Source organism: Periophthalmus magnuspinnatus, chromosome 12 (genome assembly GCF_009829125.3).
Source record: "Periophthalmus magnuspinnatus isolate fPerMag1 chromosome 12, fPerMag1.2.pri, whole genome shotgun sequence".
Classification (NCBI taxonomy): Eukaryota; Metazoa; Chordata; class Actinopteri; order Gobiiformes; family Gobiidae; genus Periophthalmus; species Periophthalmus magnuspinnatus.
Window position 1 is genome coordinate 6,303,439 of NC_047137.1, and position 20,916 is coordinate 6,324,354.

Sequence of the window (20,916 nt, forward strand, 5' to 3'; positions counted from 1 at the left end):
TGATATTGTATCTGAACTACTCAAAATTAGTGAAAAGTAGCTCTTTCATTGTCAGGAATAATTTTAAAGGTTCACTACATAACATTTCTGGTGGAAGGTTTGTCACCTCCTTGTGTCCATTGGGATGTTACTGCTTTGCATGGAATGTTCCATAGTAATAATAATGGCTTACACAAGACAAAGCCTCTCAAAGCACTACACTATAGTCATTATTCATTCATTTCCACACTTGGTGATGGGAAGCCACAGCTTCCTATTATTTACATTGCATTTTGTTGTGAAATATCCAAAAGGTAAATTAACAAATGCTGAACCTGATCATTTCTATCAGTGACTAGACCCAAGAACTTGCTGTATTACAACAAAGATGTGCATTTTAACAATATTAATTTTATCTGCCACCCACCTGTATTAACTAATACTGGCCTATAGAATGTTGTGATGCCATCTGAAACCCAGCAATAAAGAACTCTAATCTTACATGGTCTATATTGAAGGAATAAAATGTGAAAATGTCAAATATCTTTTTTGTTTTGATACGTCAAAGTTATTTCCAGTTGATCCTTTCTCCCCTTTGTAAGGAAAATTGTCAGATGTATTTAATGTTGCGTGAAATGACTTATGACCAGCTGATCTTATACAGGGCATTCTTCCTCTGAAGTTGGCCCCTCACTGTCTCATTTGTCATAATCCATTCCTGTTCGTGTTTTCAGCTGTGCTTTCAAAACAAGACCCAACACTTAGACTGTATAGATCACTTACATCTGCTTTGAATTCGGCAAATTAGTCTATCGGGACTGTTTTGGGGACAGATTTAAAGTGAAATTCTTGGCTAAGGATGGTGAAATAGACCATTTGAGTAGGTCACTTGCACTGTATAAAACATCATTTCCAAAATATTTTACGTTATGTCTCAAAATGTTAAACTTAACATTTCACTTAACAACAACGCACACATTTTTCACAAGAACTCATGCATACGTTTCTTGACATGAGACTGTTGGGACTGTAGTACTGGGATTTTTCCTTTTTTTACCAGTAGGGAAAAATTCACACCAATCATACCACCAAACATCACAATCTTAAACACGTTTCAAAGTAAAGAGAACTAAAACTATATGATTCACTTTTTTGTAATTCACGCATCCCTGTGCACAACAATAATCCACAATCGATAAAGTTTGTTAACTGCGGCCTACATCATTAGTTTCTGTGGGAATTCTCAGCTGTGACCACTTCCATTGTGAGGTTTGGGGGGACAAACCGGGATTGCGTGACAACTGCTGGTGCTTTATAATAACTAACTGACATTTACACATCCAGTATAGTCTATTTTTTTAGTCAATTGATCAACTGGCTGTCATTCTGTGGCTTTGATGAATGACATTGACAAGTTAGACTATTTTTTGTACTTTAGTTTTTAACCTTTTTTCCTTCAAACTGCCACATAACTACTGTAAAACTATGATGAATATTTACTATCTACTATCCCACCAAACCAAGTAAGAATTAGAAAAACATGAAAGCCTTTTATATGCACTTGAGAGTCTTTTACATTTTTGACAAATTATACACACACTCACGCACACACACGCAAATCTTGGACTAAAATAGAAGCCCTGTCTCACCATTTCCCTATCGGTCCTCCATCTCCAAATATCCGAGGTGCAGGAAGTGAGGAGGTTTAACTGCAGTGAAAGCCCAGGGATCAGGGCCAAAGTCTGTCTGATGAAACGGTGTGCGCTCTCCTTTTGGCAGAATGAGCGCTGTTTTGAATAAAGATGACGGCTGATTTAGTCAAGGCCAGGTCCTGTTATGATAGAGGCCTCAAAATATACTGATATAGAACTCATTGTCGGGTGAGAGACATTAGACTTTTACTTTTTACTCATTGACCATTGTTAAAAAGATGATGGTAATACTGGAAATTTAAAGGCATTGTACCTGATCTTTAAAGTCTTAAAACATGAAAAACAGAACATTTAAACATGCATTTCTTTAGTTACAAGTGTTTAAATGCACAAAAATAACTTGCAAAAACATGCATCTTTACTGTGAGTGGGCTTACCTCTCCACAGATCTGACCTGTAACTTAGCCTTGTGGTATCACTTGATTGTGTTCCTAAGTTACATTGTTCACTTTTAATTATAGTACTGAAGAAAACTGTAGAAAACAATCAACTGTGCTTAGACATCAAATGTAAAGACCAGAGACAGCTGGTCAAATTAAAAATGAGCAGAAGGAGAGGCTGAGGAGGCTGATGGTTCTGCTGCTGCGGTGGAGTTGGATTGCTGAGAGAGCCTGTTTCATACAGCTGTAAGCATTTTTGAATAGTGTTTATGAGTGAGCTTTACCTTTTATTGAATAGTGACACTAATTCTAATGATGCTGACCTAACAACACATACAGCATTAATAAAACATCAGTGTGGAACCTCTGCTGCAGAAGCTAACAGTTGATGAAGGCAATTGTGACAAAGATAATAATGATATAATAATGTTGACACAGATAAAAAATGGCTGTAATGATGTGCCCTCTTTGTGGACGCTGATATGGAGCACTCCTGTCCTAGAAACCCACATCTGGCTCCACAGGACAAGCAGGTCGTGTCCCGGTGTGGCAATGCTTCTGTTTTCACTGTCAAGACAATGTGAAGTGAGGTGTGTGTTGAGGACACAGTTAGAATAATTTCATTCAGAAATCCTTTTTTATTTAGGGCCCAAACAAGCTGAGATATAGATATTATGTCATTTTTTCACAGAGAAAGTTGCCTTTAAAAACAATTCATGCTTTTCTGATTACACTTTGGCATGTGTATAAGTATGGTTAAAATGCTGCCTTTCAGCAGTATCACACATCATATTTTAAAATCGTAAAATACTAACACATAATCTCTACATAACATAATAAATTCCAATGCTTTCATTTATTTATTTAGGAGATTAGTTGCTAAGCACCTGCCCCTTGATAAACTAGTGTTGCGAGTGGGAGGGGCCGTGTACCTTGCTCCTGGTTGACTCTTTGGTTTTGTGCTTGGGTTTTCTAAATATGGTCCCTGGTTGCAGATTAACAGCTATAACTGCTAGTCTCGATGAGCTTCTTTTGGTTTGGTTTGATTGACACCGTTGCTATGTGGGCAGGAAGGGGCATTACCTTCAACAGCCTTGCTTCAGATTGGCTTTTTGGTTGCTATGATACTCACAATCTAAATTCTAAATATGAAACTTGACCCCTATAACTGTTAGCCTTGACAAGCTTCATTTGGCTGAAGCCGAACACTATGGGTGACATCACGCGTCTTTAGTCCAATTCTATTATACAGTCAATGCTGGGGACCCATTTCCAGATCTTGAGCTAGTCTTGCCCAGGACTACCTTAGCTGGAGGATTTTACCTATGGGGCATGTTTTGGGTTGATGGAGAGGGGGGAGCAGACCCACCCAGACACGAGGAGAAACATGCAAACTCTGCACAGAAAAGCCCAAGAGTCGAACACAAAATCTTTTTGCTCTGAGACAAGAGGAAGATTAGCCACACAGCCCTGTAAGTCAGGCACTACATACCTCGTATAAGACATTATATAGGTTCATTACATTGAAAGCAGAAAGTTTGCTTCTAAAATGTTAAATTGAGTTTTCGCTATCAACATCCATACAAGCGTGTTATCTTACACATGATGATCCACAGTCTGCTCTTTAGTAATTTGTTATGTGGTAACGTTACTGTATCCTCACTTTGGAATCTGAAATATTTGGTGGAAAACACAAGTCTACATTGTGTTTCACCTGAGTCTATATTAACATGGCTCCAGATCACAGCACTGTACAGGATCTGCTTACAGTATGAGCCACGGCACATTTTAAGTACATAATCAATTCTAGTTGTATATTTCTAAGCCGTATCGATAGTGCTATCCATAATAAATGGATGTATGGAGTTTATGAGCTCAGCATTGCACAAGACTATTTATCGAGCTCTTGAAAACTTGCCATTTCTGATTTGTGGCCGTTTCATAATGAATCCATGTGTGTTTACAGTAAATCAATACAGTGGTACTTATACTCTAAATATATTTGAGTAGGTTTGATAAGACGTGAATATTGATTTTGTAAAAGCTTTGGGAGCAGACTTTCATTACCTCAGCAGAGCGTCAACAGTTGGGCCCACAGTTGTGTCTCCATATAAAGATGAGCAGATTGGGCGTGATGTCATTTCCCCATTTGTCCACTTGTTCAATAGGACAACTCTATGTCAGATATATGTGTGCATAGTTGTGAGTTTAATCTTTTGAAGAAATTGGACTTTTAAGAGATAGATATGCTACATTTTCTTTTAATATTTTGAAGCAGCAATATGACAGTTGTGTTATTTATGCTTTTTGTTTTCATTGATTTATTAATATATTACAATTTTTATCATTAAGAAATGCCAACATCAAATCACATGTTCAAAAGAAAAAAGACTGCAAAAAAAATGGTATGACTTGACTATGACTACATAAGTAAGAACAGGAAGTCAGTGGTTCCATTTGTACAATTAAACAGATTTAGATCAATATTGTGGTTTATAATGTACAAAATGTAAAGTCATGATCTATGCATGTCATAATTTAAAACATGCACATGTATATAAAGGGTAAGGAATACGTATTCTTTAAAGCCACAGTAACATTTTTGCCAAAAAAAATGAAAGCATGTTTGTTTGTTTTTTGGTTTTTTGTCTGCACATTTTCATCCACCCATCCATTTTCTTCCGCTTATCAGGGTCTGGGTCATGGGGGCAGCAGTCTAAGCAGGGAGTCCCAGACTTCCCTCAACCGAGGCCAACCAAGAGACATATCCCCTCTAGCCTAGGTCTTCCCCAGGGGCCTCCTCCCAGTGGGACATGCTATCATATTCCATAGTATAGCATAAAACGCATGAAGAATGTTCCAGGGTATGACTTTAACTTTCTATTTCCATGAAATCTTGCAGGTGACTACACCTCCAGAAGGTTACATAGTGTAACTATATAGACTATATTTTATTATATATTTCATGTTTCATTTTTATATTCATTTTATTTCATTTTTATAAACACATTTTCATTTGACCCTCACCAGATGTGCTGTGCTATTTTTAAATCCTGGATCATCGGGCTCACATTTTTGTCTTCCCAAGGCACTCTGCACTGGCCAGTCTAGTGTTTGTTGTAGACTACTTGGCCCAAATTCCCCAGTATAAACATGATTTCACATTGCCCATTACCCTCAGAAAACCTCACCAAACCAGGCCAAAGTTTGTTGTTCTGTCTTCTGTTTGTGTACTTTAAACGCAACACAGAAAATCCTTCCATTTGTGATTTATTTATGGAAAAATAACATGTAAATAATAGCAAATTAGCTGAATAGTAGCATGCTGTTTGCTTATTATTGTCCATGTCTTCAATTTTCAGATGTGTAAACAGTCACAGATGAAAGACACGCATAAAATTGCTTTTTGCTCTGAATAGTTTTCAAATAAACGAGGGAGATTTTAAGATACATGCTTAATTTAGCATCCACTGAAAAGTATTCTGACACAGTGGATTTGGACAATAATGGTCCATTTTCAATGTGCAGTCCTGATCACTAAAATTGTGTTCCGCAGATGAATAACAATGTGTCTTATTTGTCTTTCTCTTATCATGTTGTGTCTATTCCAAAAATAAATAAATAATTAAATGTTACTAATGCTCTCTATACAGACTAACTACTACTACATGCTGTGAGTTAGTTGCCATTTGCCAATTGCTAGCTAACAGTTATGGTATTACTTCTGTGTATGTCATATCAGCTACCTGTCCAATTAGGAAGTAAAATTATTAACTCCAACTTCATTAAAGGTGCGCAGGTGTAACTTTTTTTTTTTTGATGGAGGGTCAGCCAAATGCTGGTCTCCATAGAGATGATATTGCTTTGCCTGAAATTATCAAAAGTATAAACTACAGCTTGTAAAACCATGGCAACATTCAGATAAGTTAGATTATGCACAAAAAAATTATATTGAATAAAAATAATAAAAAAGTTAATTCAGTAGTAGTAGTAGTAGCCACATGCATTTTAACCACTGTTTAGATCCACCCCGTACATTCATGTGGGAAAAGTCCCTATCATCTCCTTCATCTGCCCCACATCCTGGACTAACCGCAGCTAACAGAGATAAGACTCAAATTAGATTATTTAATGTACCGAGCTGATATTAGAAGAAAATGAAAGAAACACAGATCTCTTTTTTATCTTTGCTAAAGGTCGGGTTACAGATCAGGTGATGTTTGTGTGTCATTTATGAGAGCCCTCGTCTAAAAATATGAGGCTGTGTGCTTACAAGTTTTTTTTGTGTCATATAATAGGCCCGTGTCTTAATGTAAACAAAGAGGCCTGCTGGAGACCGTTTTTAGGTCTGAAATACAGGAGTATGATTTTTGGCTCAGGCAGAACGTTCGTTGATGTAGGTCAAAGATATTCATACGAGTTAGGCCTGTCACGATAAAATTTGAAGTGTGATATATCGCTGAAGTAAATAATGTTGAAGTCAAACCATAAAGCAGAATTATTCACAAAAAGTATTCTTAATGTACAATGCTGTTCAAAAAACACAAACTGCAATAAATAATCAAATGCAACACTTATAAAAAGAAGTTATAGAAATTTATAATTCAACACTCTAAAGCTCAAATCAAAAAAGGTCTCATCATAGTACAAAAAAATAACCAAGATTTTAACACTGGTACCATAATAAATACTGACCCCCAAAAAAGTATTGTTCCATCTGTCATGTATTGAATGATATGGCGATATAGTATTTATTGTGACAGGCCCAATAAGAGTTTTAAAATATTATTAGATTGTACCAATGGTTGCATTTTCCTTTTCCCACTTCATTAACACTCTTTACAATGTTGACTTTCTCTGAGCACTATTAATAATGTTATTGTATATTTCCCTAAATTGTTTTAGAATCGAAAAGTCCCATTCCTCTGCAGTTTCAAAGTCTATGAACATCACTGGATTTGTTCATTAGTGCACTTAAGTTGCATTCATTCTAGACATTCACATAGGGGCTTTGTTTGTATTTGTTTATATAAAGGATTCTTTAATGCTTTGTGCCTATTTTCCTTGTCAAAACCCACACGTGTGAAAAATCTACAAGTCCGATCAGATCAGATAACTCCAGAAACCACATAATGATCCGATTTTTTGACCTGCATGTGAACACAGACACTGATTTAAACATTTTAGTTTCTTGCACCTTACCTTCAGATATGACTTGATTAGGATACTAGGTCTGTCACGATAAATACTATATCGATTTAAGGTGTAGAAAGTTTAATTATGAACTTCGATGACTCATTATAGATGCAAGTTACCTACTTAGTGTTGCACTCTGTTATTTATTCTGTTATACATTTGTACATTTAAATACGTTTTTTGGGCTAATTCTGCTTTATGGTTTGATTTCAATATGATCGTTTATAGTCTAAATATATTTCAGCAATATATATCAAAACTTATTGTGACAGGCCTATGGGTTACAACATTAAAGTCCCCATATTACCTTTTATCAATGTGTTTCTTTATTTTGATTAGGATATGTAGTTCTTTAGATACTGTTATGTGATCGTAAAAAGAAATTCTCCAGGTTTTTCTTTGCAAACCTGTTGAACTGTATATGAAAAAAGTACTTGTATGTCAAGTATGTCCATGTTGATAGCACCGTAAAACTGCGAGACAGACTTGTTTGTTCTATAATTATTTGTCACGTGACTATCAGTTTAAAGTTGTAGCAAGCAATTAGCTTAAATAATGTGCCAATTCATCTGCAGTGTGTGATTAACGATACCAGGAAACGTCACATTCTTTAGGCTATTTATAAAATGTGCGTGTAGTGCATACTCTGTTAATGTTACTGCTATTGATACTACAATTATACACATTTATCCTAGAACTAACAGCAGTAGCTCAGTTGGTAGAGAGTTTGTCCACTGATCTAAAAGGTGGGTGGTTTAATTCCCGCTCTAGACATAAAACATCATAGGTAGAATGGTCAGATCCACTGACCCACAGGTTGGCAGTGCAATTCCAGCTCCCACAGATGAATGCTGTTGTTGTTGTTGTTGTTGTCGTTGTGTCCTTGGGCAAGACACTTAACCCAGCTCACTCCCTGTGTCTGTACACTGGTGTGTGGTTGAGTAGTTCCTTGATATAAAGCAATTTGAATGCCTTGAAGGTGGAAAACTACTATATAAAAACGTGGTCATTTACCGTTACAGTTTACTATTTAAAACATTACCATATATTCACATTGTAGCTAGTATATTATAGTATACTATATATATTATAGTAAAAATGGATGTATAAATAAATGCTGACCTAAATAAATATATTATTAACTTTTTACACCTTTAAATTTGATATTAAATTAATGTATGGATTTTAAATAGATGCAGACTAATTTATTTGGTAACATTATTATTATTATTATTATTATTATTATTATTATTATTATTATTATCATCATTATTATTATTTATTTAATATATTTTGCCCATCACAATAATTGATTTTTCAACCTTGTTACATAGTTTTTTTTTTAACTGTATTGCAACTTGTAACTTGCAACTTGTGAAATAAGATTAACTAGATTTTAAAGAATAAAGAAAATAAAGTATTAGGCAAGACAAGGCAAGTTTATTTGTATAGCACAATTCATACACAAACTAATTCAAAGTGCTTTACAGAATAAGAAAGACATTAAAATCACAATACAAACAAATCAACACAAATAATCATCACAAATTAACATTAAAGATAAAGAGGGCAGAATAAAAACCTTTCAACCATATGGACCGCCTGGATTTAAACATTATCAAAGTAGAGGCCTGGGTCACATCCTCAGTGTCTTTAGTGTCATAAAATGCTAATATTGTTTATCACAATATTTTCTACAATATGTCACACTTCAAATTGTGTTGAGCCAGATCCAAACCAATATAATCTAAAACATAACATACAAGTATCTCCTTACACAAGTGCATTTAAAAGAGAACAGCCTACAGTATAATTTCCGATATGAACGTGATGGTGAAACGTATTTAATTAAAACCCATACATAACGCTGTCAGTACTAGCCCAGATCCTGAGATATGTCCTGCGCCTCAGCACGCGCCCGGCCTGCTGGAGAGAGCTTTGATTTACGCATTCTGTTTGTGCCACTTTCCACCACAGATCACACACTGTCTGACAGCGCCCACAGTGGAGACGCCAGAGCAGAAGAGACGTGACCAGCCCTATGTGTGCACTTCCATTCACTTTCCATATGAACTCAGGGGTGCGCCTCAACAAATCAGATTACTCCCATTTCACTGACAGAAATGTAAAGAAAACATTAAAGGGTTAATACATGTGATGGGATTAGGGAGCTGATTTAATCCTGATGTCCACTGCACATTTATTTATATATTTTTTGTCTTATAAGTAGGGATGCGACGGGATTTCGCGAGATCAAATTACCACGAGATTGTGCGCACATGGAAATAACGAGATTCTATCCTCCGTCTTTACATTTGGCACAGGCATGAAAGGGTTATGCCTCACTCAAGCTCTAGAAAGTTGCGTACGGAGAACACTTTCAACTCTGGCCCAGTTTTGATTTCATAGTGATAGGACCTACAGTATATGGACGCAGATAAACAGTGATAAATTTGTACAAAAAGATGGTGAAAAACTGTTCATAGCAGACACCGCGGAATGTATAATGTTTTTCTCATTTAAACATTATTTGAAATGATCCACAAAGAGATTTTCGGGCCTTCTTCGTCCATAACTTAGTTTAAAGTAAGAAAGGAGAAGGAGAAAGAAGCGCTCCTCCTCTGTCTGCGTCCTTCTCAGCACCACACACTTATAACACATTCAGCAGTGGGAGGAGGGGGAGGAGGAAGAGCGACGCAGAGAGAACAGAGGAGCAGATCCAGTTTAGACTTTATTTTATTATTCAAATGATTAGACATGTTGGATATTGAGTATATTGCAATAATCAGTAGTGATGAATGTGAGGATTTACAAAGGTGGTTTAAATAGGCCCATGTGTTTAAACTATACAATGCAGCCAGGCTATTAAAAGAATATGATGGAAATGACTTAATCTGCTCATTTTTATAACTATATCAACACATAAAAATACAGTCAAAATACAGTTTTAAAAAAAAGTCACAATACAATTTATTTAAACAATAAAATAAATAAAAATCATGTGACCAAAATTGTGAATTGATCTGATTATTGTTAATTATGTCAAAATCTTGTCTCGTGGACCCTGTCTCATGTTTCATCTCGGAAAATTCTGTCCCGTCCCACCTCTACTTATAAGATTTTTGGATGTCACACTATATGATATGAGGAATTTAAAGTGGAACTAAACATGAAATCAACTTTTTTTTACACTACTAAAGCAATCACACAGTTCTTATACCCCCAGACACCACCCCACTCCACTCACTCTTTTCTTTAGTCGTCTAGTTACTGCCCAGTTTATCAGCTCTATTTCAAATGTGGTTGGGGGTAGAGTTTAGGTGTTTAGTTTCTCTTTATATCCTAATCAATCAATCAAACTTTATTTGTATAGCACTTTACAACAGCAAAAACTGAACCAAAGTGCTTTTCAAGTGCATTAAAATGTAAAAACAACAACAACAACAAAGATTCTATATGCAAAACAACAAACGATAAAAACAGTTATTAGCTGAAGTCAATTGTGAACAAATGAGTCTTTAGCTTGGCTTTGAACAGAGACAAAGTAGTGACTGAGCGTAACTCCAGGGGCAAAGTGTTCCAAAGTCTGGGACCAGCCACAGAAAATGAACGGTTACCCCACCGTTTCCTTTTGGTTCTGGGGACCTCCAGCTGGTATTGACTGGCAGACCGCAGAGCTCTGTTGGGCGTATGAGCCGTTAACAGCTCGCAAAGATATGAAGGTGCAAGACCATGCAGAGCTTTAAAAACAAACATTAAAAGTTTAAAATCAATCCTGAAACTAACTAGGAGCCAATGGCGGGAGTACAGAACCGGGGTAATGTGATTATGTTTGCGAGTATTTGTCAGAAGTCGGGCTGCAGCGTTTATCCTGCATCCTAAGACAGCTAACATGCACTGAGAAATAGTTCATACAATCAGAGTTTGTCTAAGCAAATATCAGGCTCTAGACTCTGTGTAGTAATGTAGTTGTATCGGTTATCTACGGCTAGCGCTAAATGCTACCAGTGTTACCACGTTTGTAGAAGTTAGTAAATGAAAGAGAAAAGGGAGGGTCTAGTCCATGGCAGAGCTCTTCGGCTGTTACAGTGTGCTTGTGTTTACTGCTGATCACATGGTTGACAAAGATTGATTATAGACACAGCAAGAGGATGGCTCACTCTGCCACTAAGATTCCAAAATATCATTCAGGCTTGGTATCAGTCGGAGCTTATTTTTGGTTCTAAGCTTGGTCTTTGTGCCTGTCTCACTGTGAGACCTACAACCCGTGATTTTGAGCTACCATAATCGGACATTTTTCATCATAGACAATTAAAATCGTGCAGCGGACACATGGTTTTAAATAAAATCACCACTGGCTACATTACACAAAATGGACTCTTGTGAGCTTTAAACAATGCTATAATGTTGTTACCTCCTCAAAAACATACCCAGCGTTGTGTTTTGCTTCATTCACACATGTTTGTGCCTTTTGTTCAGTAGAGATTGGCATTTTCAGGACTGAAATCATCCAAATGATTCTAGTGCAGATGTATGGAGTTTAAAAAAGCAGTGGAGCACTTGTCCTAAATATGCAGAGTTTGTGTGTTAAACATATGTGAATGAAACAAAACAGTTTTTGATAAGGAAACAGCGTAGATTAAAAAATAGCGTAAAATAGGCACTTTAAAATCTCTTTTCAATCTTCAACATTATCTCTTAGATTTTTGTCTTTGTCACATTAGTTTCCCCATTTTTTTGCACATTTTTCATTGAAAACATGCACAGGTATGAATAATCAAAGAGAAATCAGATTGCCTGCATCAGATATAACAGTTTACATGACATTTCAACAAACCATCTCTAGAAACCAGATAATGATTCGATTTTGGCCTGCTTAAACATAGCCACTGTGTCTGTGCTGGCTATTAAAGGGTTTATAAAGGACAAACTAGCTAGCAGATGCAGTCCTGACCTTTTCTGCTGTTTTGTATGAACAAATTAAATGCTAGCCAAGCATTTGATACATTTCCACCTGGCTACAGAAAATATATACCCCCAAATCGTAGCCACCTTGCTTAATACCTAAAAAACTGAAAATGCAAATTCTACAATAAAATACCTCGTGGTTCATTTAAGTTCAAGGGATGTATCCTCCTACACTAAGCCAAAAATGTAAGCCTGCTTATAAGCTTCCTCCCACTCTGCAATAGTGCCGCTGCCTTTGTTGTAATGAGTTTCCTGGGCAATATTGACAAAAAATAGCAACTTGATATTTTTTTTACTGTATCGTGAAAACAATAATAGAGATAATTTGTAAATCCAAAAGAAATGTTCCAAAATGTGTCTTTAAAACTGAAACTTGAGGTTTCAGTGTTTCAGACCTTTTGTGTTGTTTCAGCATTTTGAGATTTTTGTTTTATTATAAACAGTATATCCAATATTTAAATCTTGCATATCTTCAAAACAACATTCACAATAATATTATCAGCACAGGTGACAGTGGCTCCCCCAACCCAACGGTCGGAGGATAGGTTCCCTCGGACCAAGTTCTGTCATTGTGTCCTTAGGCAAAACAATAAACACTAAACACTTTTTGTGGTGGTCTGCCCTAATGCAGCTGTGGCTACAAACATTAGTAGTTTACCACCACTGAGTATGGAGGGAATGAATAATGACCTGTAGCACTTTGAGAGACTTTCTTGAGTCTGTCAAGCACACCACAAGTGTAAGGTGTTATTATTATTATTATTATTATTATTATTATTATTATTATTATTATTATTATTACTATCAATAATTTCTTATATTTCCCACTTCTTTTTCTGACACTAAGATCTTTTGCTTTATTGCCTACAGCATATATGGGAAAAATATATCTCAATAAAAATAATGATTCAATTGCTCGTGTAACCCCTGCATGATTGTGTTATAACGTATAAGAGGAATGAATAAAGCCGCGACAATGGTGTTTTAAGCACATATGATCCATATTAGCACATGCATAATTGTTTTTCCGTAGAACGTGATTCGGTTCTCCTTTAAATCAAACATGTATTTTTTCTTCGTGCTTTTTTTCTGTTCTATTAATATTTATGTGGACTGTAGCCATGAGCCATTAGCACACGATCATATGTCCTGTAGTGAAAACATTAAACCTATACTGCACATATATGCCCTGACACATACAACAGTTCACGCCAAGTTCAAACTCCCCCTGTGCTGTTTATCAGAATAAGAACAGGCATTTCCCCCATATTTCACAGTTCCCATGTGACAAGTGAACAAAAACAACATGAGACATTCTGACTGTAGCCCCAATCCTGTACTATGTGTTTATCTTCTCACCAAGGCATAATAATCTCTGGTGATTTGAATATTTGAATCATAGTAATTCAATATTTTCCTTGCTTTGTTGGGTGGTCCTATCGTGATAATTCCTCATTATCCTGGAGTGGCCCATTGTGGCAAAGGCAGTCATCTGAACTAGGTTTTAGGATTAAGATTTTGACTCCCATCCAAAGGTTTTCTTCTATTCTTAGGTCCGATATAGAAACATTTACGTGTTTGGGTATAGGGCTGCAAAATTGACCGCAATCAAATCAAAACTGTTATTTGAATGGACGCAAAATGTGCTGCTATCCTTGTAGTTTAGGTCTGTACAGTCATGTTCTGAAATATAATTCTTGTGTCAGTTTGTCAGTTCATATTTGAATCTTTTTGTCAATTCTTCTGGATGTGTTTATAATGTAAACTTTGAACAGAATCCTATTATTAAATCATAAATCGCAAATCTAGTCGAAAAAGCTGTGTTGGTGCATATTTAGTGAGTAGACTACGTCATCATAGGTCATAGGTCATCTTGTGAAGAAACCAATATTACTAAGCTATACTTTATATTCCCCTGTAGAGAAATTAGTCCTCCGAATTTGATCAATTTATCAGCGCTTATGGGGCAAGCTGTCAGGAGCAGAGGGTGACAGCAGCACTTACATATGGACCACTATGTAACCACAACGTGTTCACTTCAGGGGCACAAGAATAGATTCATTCAGTTGTGTTTGGAAGGGCATCTGGTCTAAAAAATTGCCAACGTTTCTGGCTTCTCCTTAAGACCACAGCAGCTAAAATTTCTATTCACAATTAGGGCTGCAGCTAACAGTTATTTGTTAGTTTGTTTACTGCAGATAACTGTTTATGTCATAATTCCTCCAGTTAAATGTTGCAGCTGTGATCATAAAATAGTAATGTTGATGTTAAAGGTGCACTCTGTAACTTTCTGGTCTGGAGAGCGCACCACTTGCTTGTCTCTCTCTCTGGCAATGTTATTTCTTTGCCTTGAATCTTCTACAGTATGGCATAAAACCTTTCTACGTCCATTGATACTTTTTTTCCGGATTTTCTTTTGAATCTGCAACTAGTAACAAAAATACTGGATACATACAATTAATGCCATACTGTAGAACATTCCAGGCAATATCTTGTCCATGAAAAAAAGCAGGTAGCAGAACTCCCACCAGAAAAGTCCCTTTATTCTGGTGGAAGGTCTGCTACCTGCTTGTTTTCATGTATTCTTCTAAATACATGTATGCAGTTGTTTCCCCTTCTCATTTACCCTCTCGAAGTTGTTTTTGGAGTAATTTGTGCATGTTTGAGCAATCTTTATCTTATTTTCAAGTTGCCATATTGCCGATCAATTCCCATTTTCACCACCAAAGGCATGCACCCTCTGATCTGTGCTTGCTTCATTCAACAATTTTATTTTCTTAATCGGTGAAACGTGTAGGATTCGTCAGGATTCGATAGTCATTTTGACACGTTTTTTTTTAAAGTGCTATGTGCAACTATCCATAGGAGTGGCCAACAACTTCTCGGGTCTTTGTTCTGATGATGTTTACAGCGATGTCAGCTCCCATTGGGCACCGTGTTTTTTTAATATGATTTAAATGAATATTGCGATTTAAAATGTGCAGATAATATCATGATCCACAATGTGCCCCATTCAAAATCAAAGTGAGTTTCGAAATTGAATGACGAGTAGACATACACTTCGTTTATTTTGATCCATCTCTTAAAACTACATGACTCTCTTCTCCCATTACTTTTTCTTGTGGTAAAAACAAATCAAATTGAAACTTCAAACAAATCGAAGCAGACATTACAGGAAAGCCTATTGTGTGAGTCCACTGCTTAAGTACATCTGGACAAAGCCTTGCGGTTTCTCCTTGATGCTAATGCCATTAGATCTTTTTTCGTGTGGGAAAGATCCATCTCTCCTTGGGCCATAACCCCACTTTTAAACTCTGGGAATGTTCGGAAATAGCATTTGGATCCACAGAGGCACCTAGCCAAACTGCAGCCACACTAGTTATCTTTATATATATTTTGGACTAATATCATTGCCACATGTGTGAACAGGTATCATTAGTCATCTGATGTGAGCTGTCAAAACGAGCAAAGCCAGATTTAGCGATAACACAGGAGCTTAGGAACATTACCATATATGTGTGTGTCAAGCGATTGTCCATGAACTGAGAATGTATGAATATTTGAGGTGATAAGAAGTCTAAACAGCTGTCGACGTCTGTCCAAAGCTAAATCAATTGTACTTGTTGTGGATTTTGCTGTTCGGAGTTTTAGATTAGGAGATAAGTCGGATGTGGCTTTGGCTATTAAAAGTATCTATTTAAGGATAAGTGTGCGGAAATTCAATCATAAGAAAACTTAATGGGATCTTGCTCGAGGTCGTGTGGTAGTAGTTAGTTCGGGATCTGCCAAAGAAAATCGGTTACGTCTGTTGCCGGGGAATGCTCAAGTGGGCTAATATTTAAGTTGAAATTAGCGCTGTTTGTGTTGGTCATTTGGGTGTGATTTATGTGCTCGAGATGTGCTGCAGAGTGCATTAAAAAGTTATATAAATTAAAATGTAATGATTTTACTTTCACCTCTATGTAAGTTGGTGATCAAGTAGTAGACTCTTGAGGCACTAATACAAGATACCGTACTTTTAAATGACTATTTAAAAGTCAAGGTTTTACTGTCACCAAATAAGAACGCAAATGAATGCCCCAAAGATTCCAAAATGTACACATCCAGTCATCCACTAATGATGTGTAAAGGCAGGTGATGCCAAGTGGGTCTGCTATGCCAGAGTTAGGACTGGACTTCATGGCAAACAAGTTTTTCCCTCTCAAATGAATCAGTCCTTATTTTTGATTCATTCATCCAAAATACTCACATTTTTTCTTCCAAATTCAATGTGTAAAATCTAATGTGTAAATCCACTGTGTTATGTGCTGAGGTCTGTTTTGCCTATTGCCTGTAAGGTCCAAAGAGGCTTTAAGGCTCTAGTAGTATAAAGTTATACTATAGATACCACACTATAGATATACTATAGATCCAATGCCTCTGGGTTCTTGTGTCATTTTACACACGCACATGAGTAAAACTGTTCTCAGAGGATGACAGCATAAGGAATTCTATTGACTCCACATGTATGTCAGATTTGCACTCCTCAATCTCCTCTTACTCCTCTTTTTCTTACTCTTGTCTCTCTTTCTTTCCTCTCTCCTTCCTCCTTCGCTCCTCTATCTCCCTCTTCCATCTGTCTCTCCTCTATCTCCCTCTTCCCTCTGTCTGTCCTCTCTCTATATATCCTCCTCCCTCTCTCCTTTCTCTCCCCTATTCCCTCACTCTAGCCTTCCTCTCTTTTCTCTCTCCTCCCCCCTCCTCCCTCTCTCCTCTCTGTGCTCCCTCACCCCTTTCTCCTCCATCCTTTCTCTCCCCTTGCTCTCTTTTTCCTCCCTCTCTCTCCTACCCCCCCCCCCCCTCTCTCCTTTCTCTCCTCCTCCCTCTCTCCACCTCTCTCCTCCTTTGTCCTCTCTTCTCCTCTCTTATCTCTCCTCCTTCCCCATGGCTGGCCTAACCTATTAGTGGACTAAGCAGCTGTCTAGGGCCCCGAGGCCACCAGGAGCCCACACATGTACACTGAAAATAATGATTGGAATGTTTTTTTGGAAACTAAACAGCGCTCAGGTTTTTATACAAGGCTAAATATCCCTCTAAAATAATTACATGTGTTTTATTTCCAGTAGCTAAATATGTGCTACCTACATTTCTACATTTTTGACTCAGGCAGTGGTGTGGGCCCCCTTCCCTTGAGGTGAATTTGAATGGGTGTTTTATTAGTTAGACCAAAAGTTAGTGAAGTTAAGTTTATCTTAAGTACGGCACAATACATGAAGAGCCCCACAGGTAGATACTGTTGGGAATGACTTTTCAGAGAGGACTCGAAATATGTCACCACTTTACACCATTGAAAGAAAATAAGAGAGAGAAAAAATAAAAGAGTGAAGCTGGAGGTGTATAATTATGCATACAGGACATATATCAGGGGACATGAGGACAGCTATTAAACTAGCCCTTTTGTGATCTAAACTATGAGATTATGACCGAAACCTCTCTGTTACATGAGCTGGATGAATGGACGACCTGTGAATGACTCCTGAATGTGTTCTAAATGCTCATTAATATGCGCTCTTTTGTTAAATCTCTGCTAATTTCATATGCAAATTTATGTCACGTAACTCAACTCTGCATCCCAAGCTTGACAATAAACATCAAAGTAGCATGATCCTAAAATCAAACGTGAGTCTTTTTATGGTATATTCTTTTAAGTTACCAGATTTTGTGCATTATTTAATGTTTAGTCCTTCCATTTACCTGATAGTTATAAATCGTTGCTATGTCCTGACTGTTTCTCTTAAGCTACTCTAACTTGGGTCACTACTTTGTACTTCTTGAGTGATATGATTCTGAAATAAGTCTACTCTTGCTTAAGTAGATCTTTTGGCTACTCTATCCAATTAAACATTATATAACATAAAGAACTGATAAATGTAAGCCCACTTTAGCCAACTGGACACATTAACATGCACCAGAAAAAAGGAAATAACTGTCTAGAATTTAAACATTTCTCTGATGGAGGGCCCCCAGACCCCCCTTCATTATATGTTTTTATACCGTTATCTTGTGGCTATTGCTGTTGTGAGCCTCAACGGCTAATTCTGCTTGGGGCCCCCTGAAGGCTAGGGCCAACCCTGTCACTCCCTCTCTCCTCACTCTCCTCCCGTCTTGAGGCATAGGACAGTGATGAACAGAGACACAGGGCCATGTTTGGACAGTAAACACACTCCCTGAACAGAAAACACTTATAGGACAGTTGTGTTTATTGTCAGCTCTTGACCTGGACATGTCTGGACACACTGCCCCCTATGTGTGTGAGAAGAAAGTGACCAATGCATTTATGTGTTTGTAATATGAAAAAAGATAAGTAATTCCATAAACTATACATGAGTAATTATGTGGACTGTATTTTTATATTTGTTATATAGTGGCTGGCTTCTTTTTTAAGTTGTCTGCACATTATTGAAACAACCTTACAAATGTCATTAACTTCATTCTGAATATCTTGGCTTTCCCAGTGGCAACATTTACAAGCACACCAAATATCTGATAATTATCTGATTTCTGGAGTTATCAGATTATTAAAATGTCATGTAAACCGCTACATCTGAAGTGAGTGATCTGATTTCTATCTGATTGTTCACACCTGTGCCGGTTTTGACAAGGAAGATTATACAAAAAACAAAAATGAAAGAGACCATGATTGAAAGAGCTATGTAAAATTATTGTACTTTGTCTTCCAAATACAAAAGTTATTCTAAAGATCCATTGATTAATTGACACATGTCAGCAGGTGTTTTTGATCATCAGATTTCTCGTGTGCACCTAAACACACACCAATAATATTTAATACTGATGGGAGACAACTAGATAGAACTGAAATAGAAATTACCTTCTAGATTTTGTGCATTTATATTTTGGGTATTTCAGGGCAAAGTACAAATATAAAACAATCATTGTAGAATCTGAAAAACACCAATTTGTCATTTATCTTATTATAGTTATAGATATCTGATTTTTACTGTCCAAATGTTAAAATTAGGTTAGTTTAAAAACAGCAATACAATCATGACTGAATCCAGGATGCTGTGATATGTTGAGAACATAGACTCAATATGGTCTTTTGGGGATTTCCTTTAACAGACTTTGGTAAACCGATTTTAATATGTGAGTAAGACTTATCTGGCCAGCTTTGCCTGTTCTAGATTTGTTCTGGTTACTGTCTAGCCCTTGACTTTTAAACTGACCATCAATTTTTATGCGGCCAATAGAAAAAAGTATTGTGAAAATGACATAAGCATGCCTTTTATGGAAAACATGAATTTAGAGTCTTGAAAATTCATGTAGTACAACAAACAATATAAAAGTTGTAATGTTTTAATGTAGTATTTAACCTATAGTCTTTCTCTCATTTCAGACTGTCCTTTTTACCGAACCGGAGCTACAGCGACAATGGCCGAACGATACTGGCCAATGAACAAGAATCGCAGGACTCTCTAGGGGCACTATGAGGACTACTTTTTGAATAGCACCACACACCACATTGACTGAAGTACTACTGTGTACTACTATTCCAGTGCACACATGGACCGTCCTCGCTGGTGGCACCCTGATCAAACAGCTGGGACTATTTCGTATTGTTCTCACAGTTTATAGGACTTTTTGTATATGTGATTCATTATTGTCAATACTAGTCAGTTCAGTGTGGAATTGTGGATTTTACAATTTATTTTGAGACTAGTGAGATATTGTGGTAGAAAGTCCATCAATGTGGTCATATTCATCCATAACTGATTTATTTCTTTGACAGATATGACATTATTTTAATGTATAAGGATTTAATTATTGGTAACCCATAGCAAATACATTAAAAAAGACCACATGCTGCATATTATCTGTGACTATATAACCCTGTTCACTTAAGCAGCCTGATCCAGGGATTTGCTCTTCCCTGCAGATGTATAACATCATGTTTCCTAAGTTAAATTGTCTGTCCATTTCCAACATGGTTTTTAAATTTAAAGTCAGACCCAAATTGTGACATATTATGTTTGTGAAAACAATCACGTCTAATGTTCAAATAGTGTAGCGTATTCTTTTTATCACTGTCTGTCTCCAAACAGCTCTTATGGCTCTCCATGTGCAGCTTAGCTCTGTTGCTTTTCTTTACAGCACTCATGGGTTATTTTATGGCACTTAACTCCTGAGGAGATTGTTCAGTGCATTTCTGTCATTATTTATTGACTATGGATATTCACCTATCTTTGTTCAAATGAATACAGATAGACTGAAGGATTAAAAGTGTAGGCTATGCGCCCTGTCATTGAAAATGTGTTATTTATTTATCATTAACACAAGAAGGTGATCTTCATGTGTTGGTGTGTTTAATGTGACAGAGATGGTATATACAATAATTTGAAATAAAATGTATACAGTAGCAAGAGATAATAAGGTTTGAGTATGAAACTTCATTTTGATGTGCATGTTTGATGGCATAATTTGGCTATCATCAAATAGTACAAGTGCTTCTTCACAGAATATTTAAAACGGCAGTAGGCTTTTTTTTAATGAATCGAAAGCCAAAGATATTGTCGTTACGCTTTAGAGCCACAAGAGGACACCAAATATCAGGATATTGCTATTTATTTGACCAAATTGCTTTCTCACACTTTTGTAAATTCGTGGCTATATTTTAAGACACGTGT

At 36.7% G+C, this 20,916-nt stretch overlaps 1 protein-coding gene across 1 annotated transcript in view; it reads left to right on the plus strand.

The window, feature by feature from the left end:
• Positions 1 to 20,655, plus strand: part of si:dkey-247m21.3 (5-hydroxytryptamine receptor 4) — a 68,011-nt gene extending 47,356 nt beyond the window's left edge. Inside the window, exon 7 of the mRNA XM_033976331.2 lies at positions 19,629 to 20,655. Coding sequence (XP_033832222.1) covers positions 19,629 to 19,722 — 94 coding nt within the window. The 3' untranslated portion in view covers positions 19,723 to 20,655. The remainder of the gene's footprint in view (positions 1 to 19,628) is intronic.
• The last annotated feature ends 261 nt before the right edge of the window (positions 20,656 to 20,916 follow it).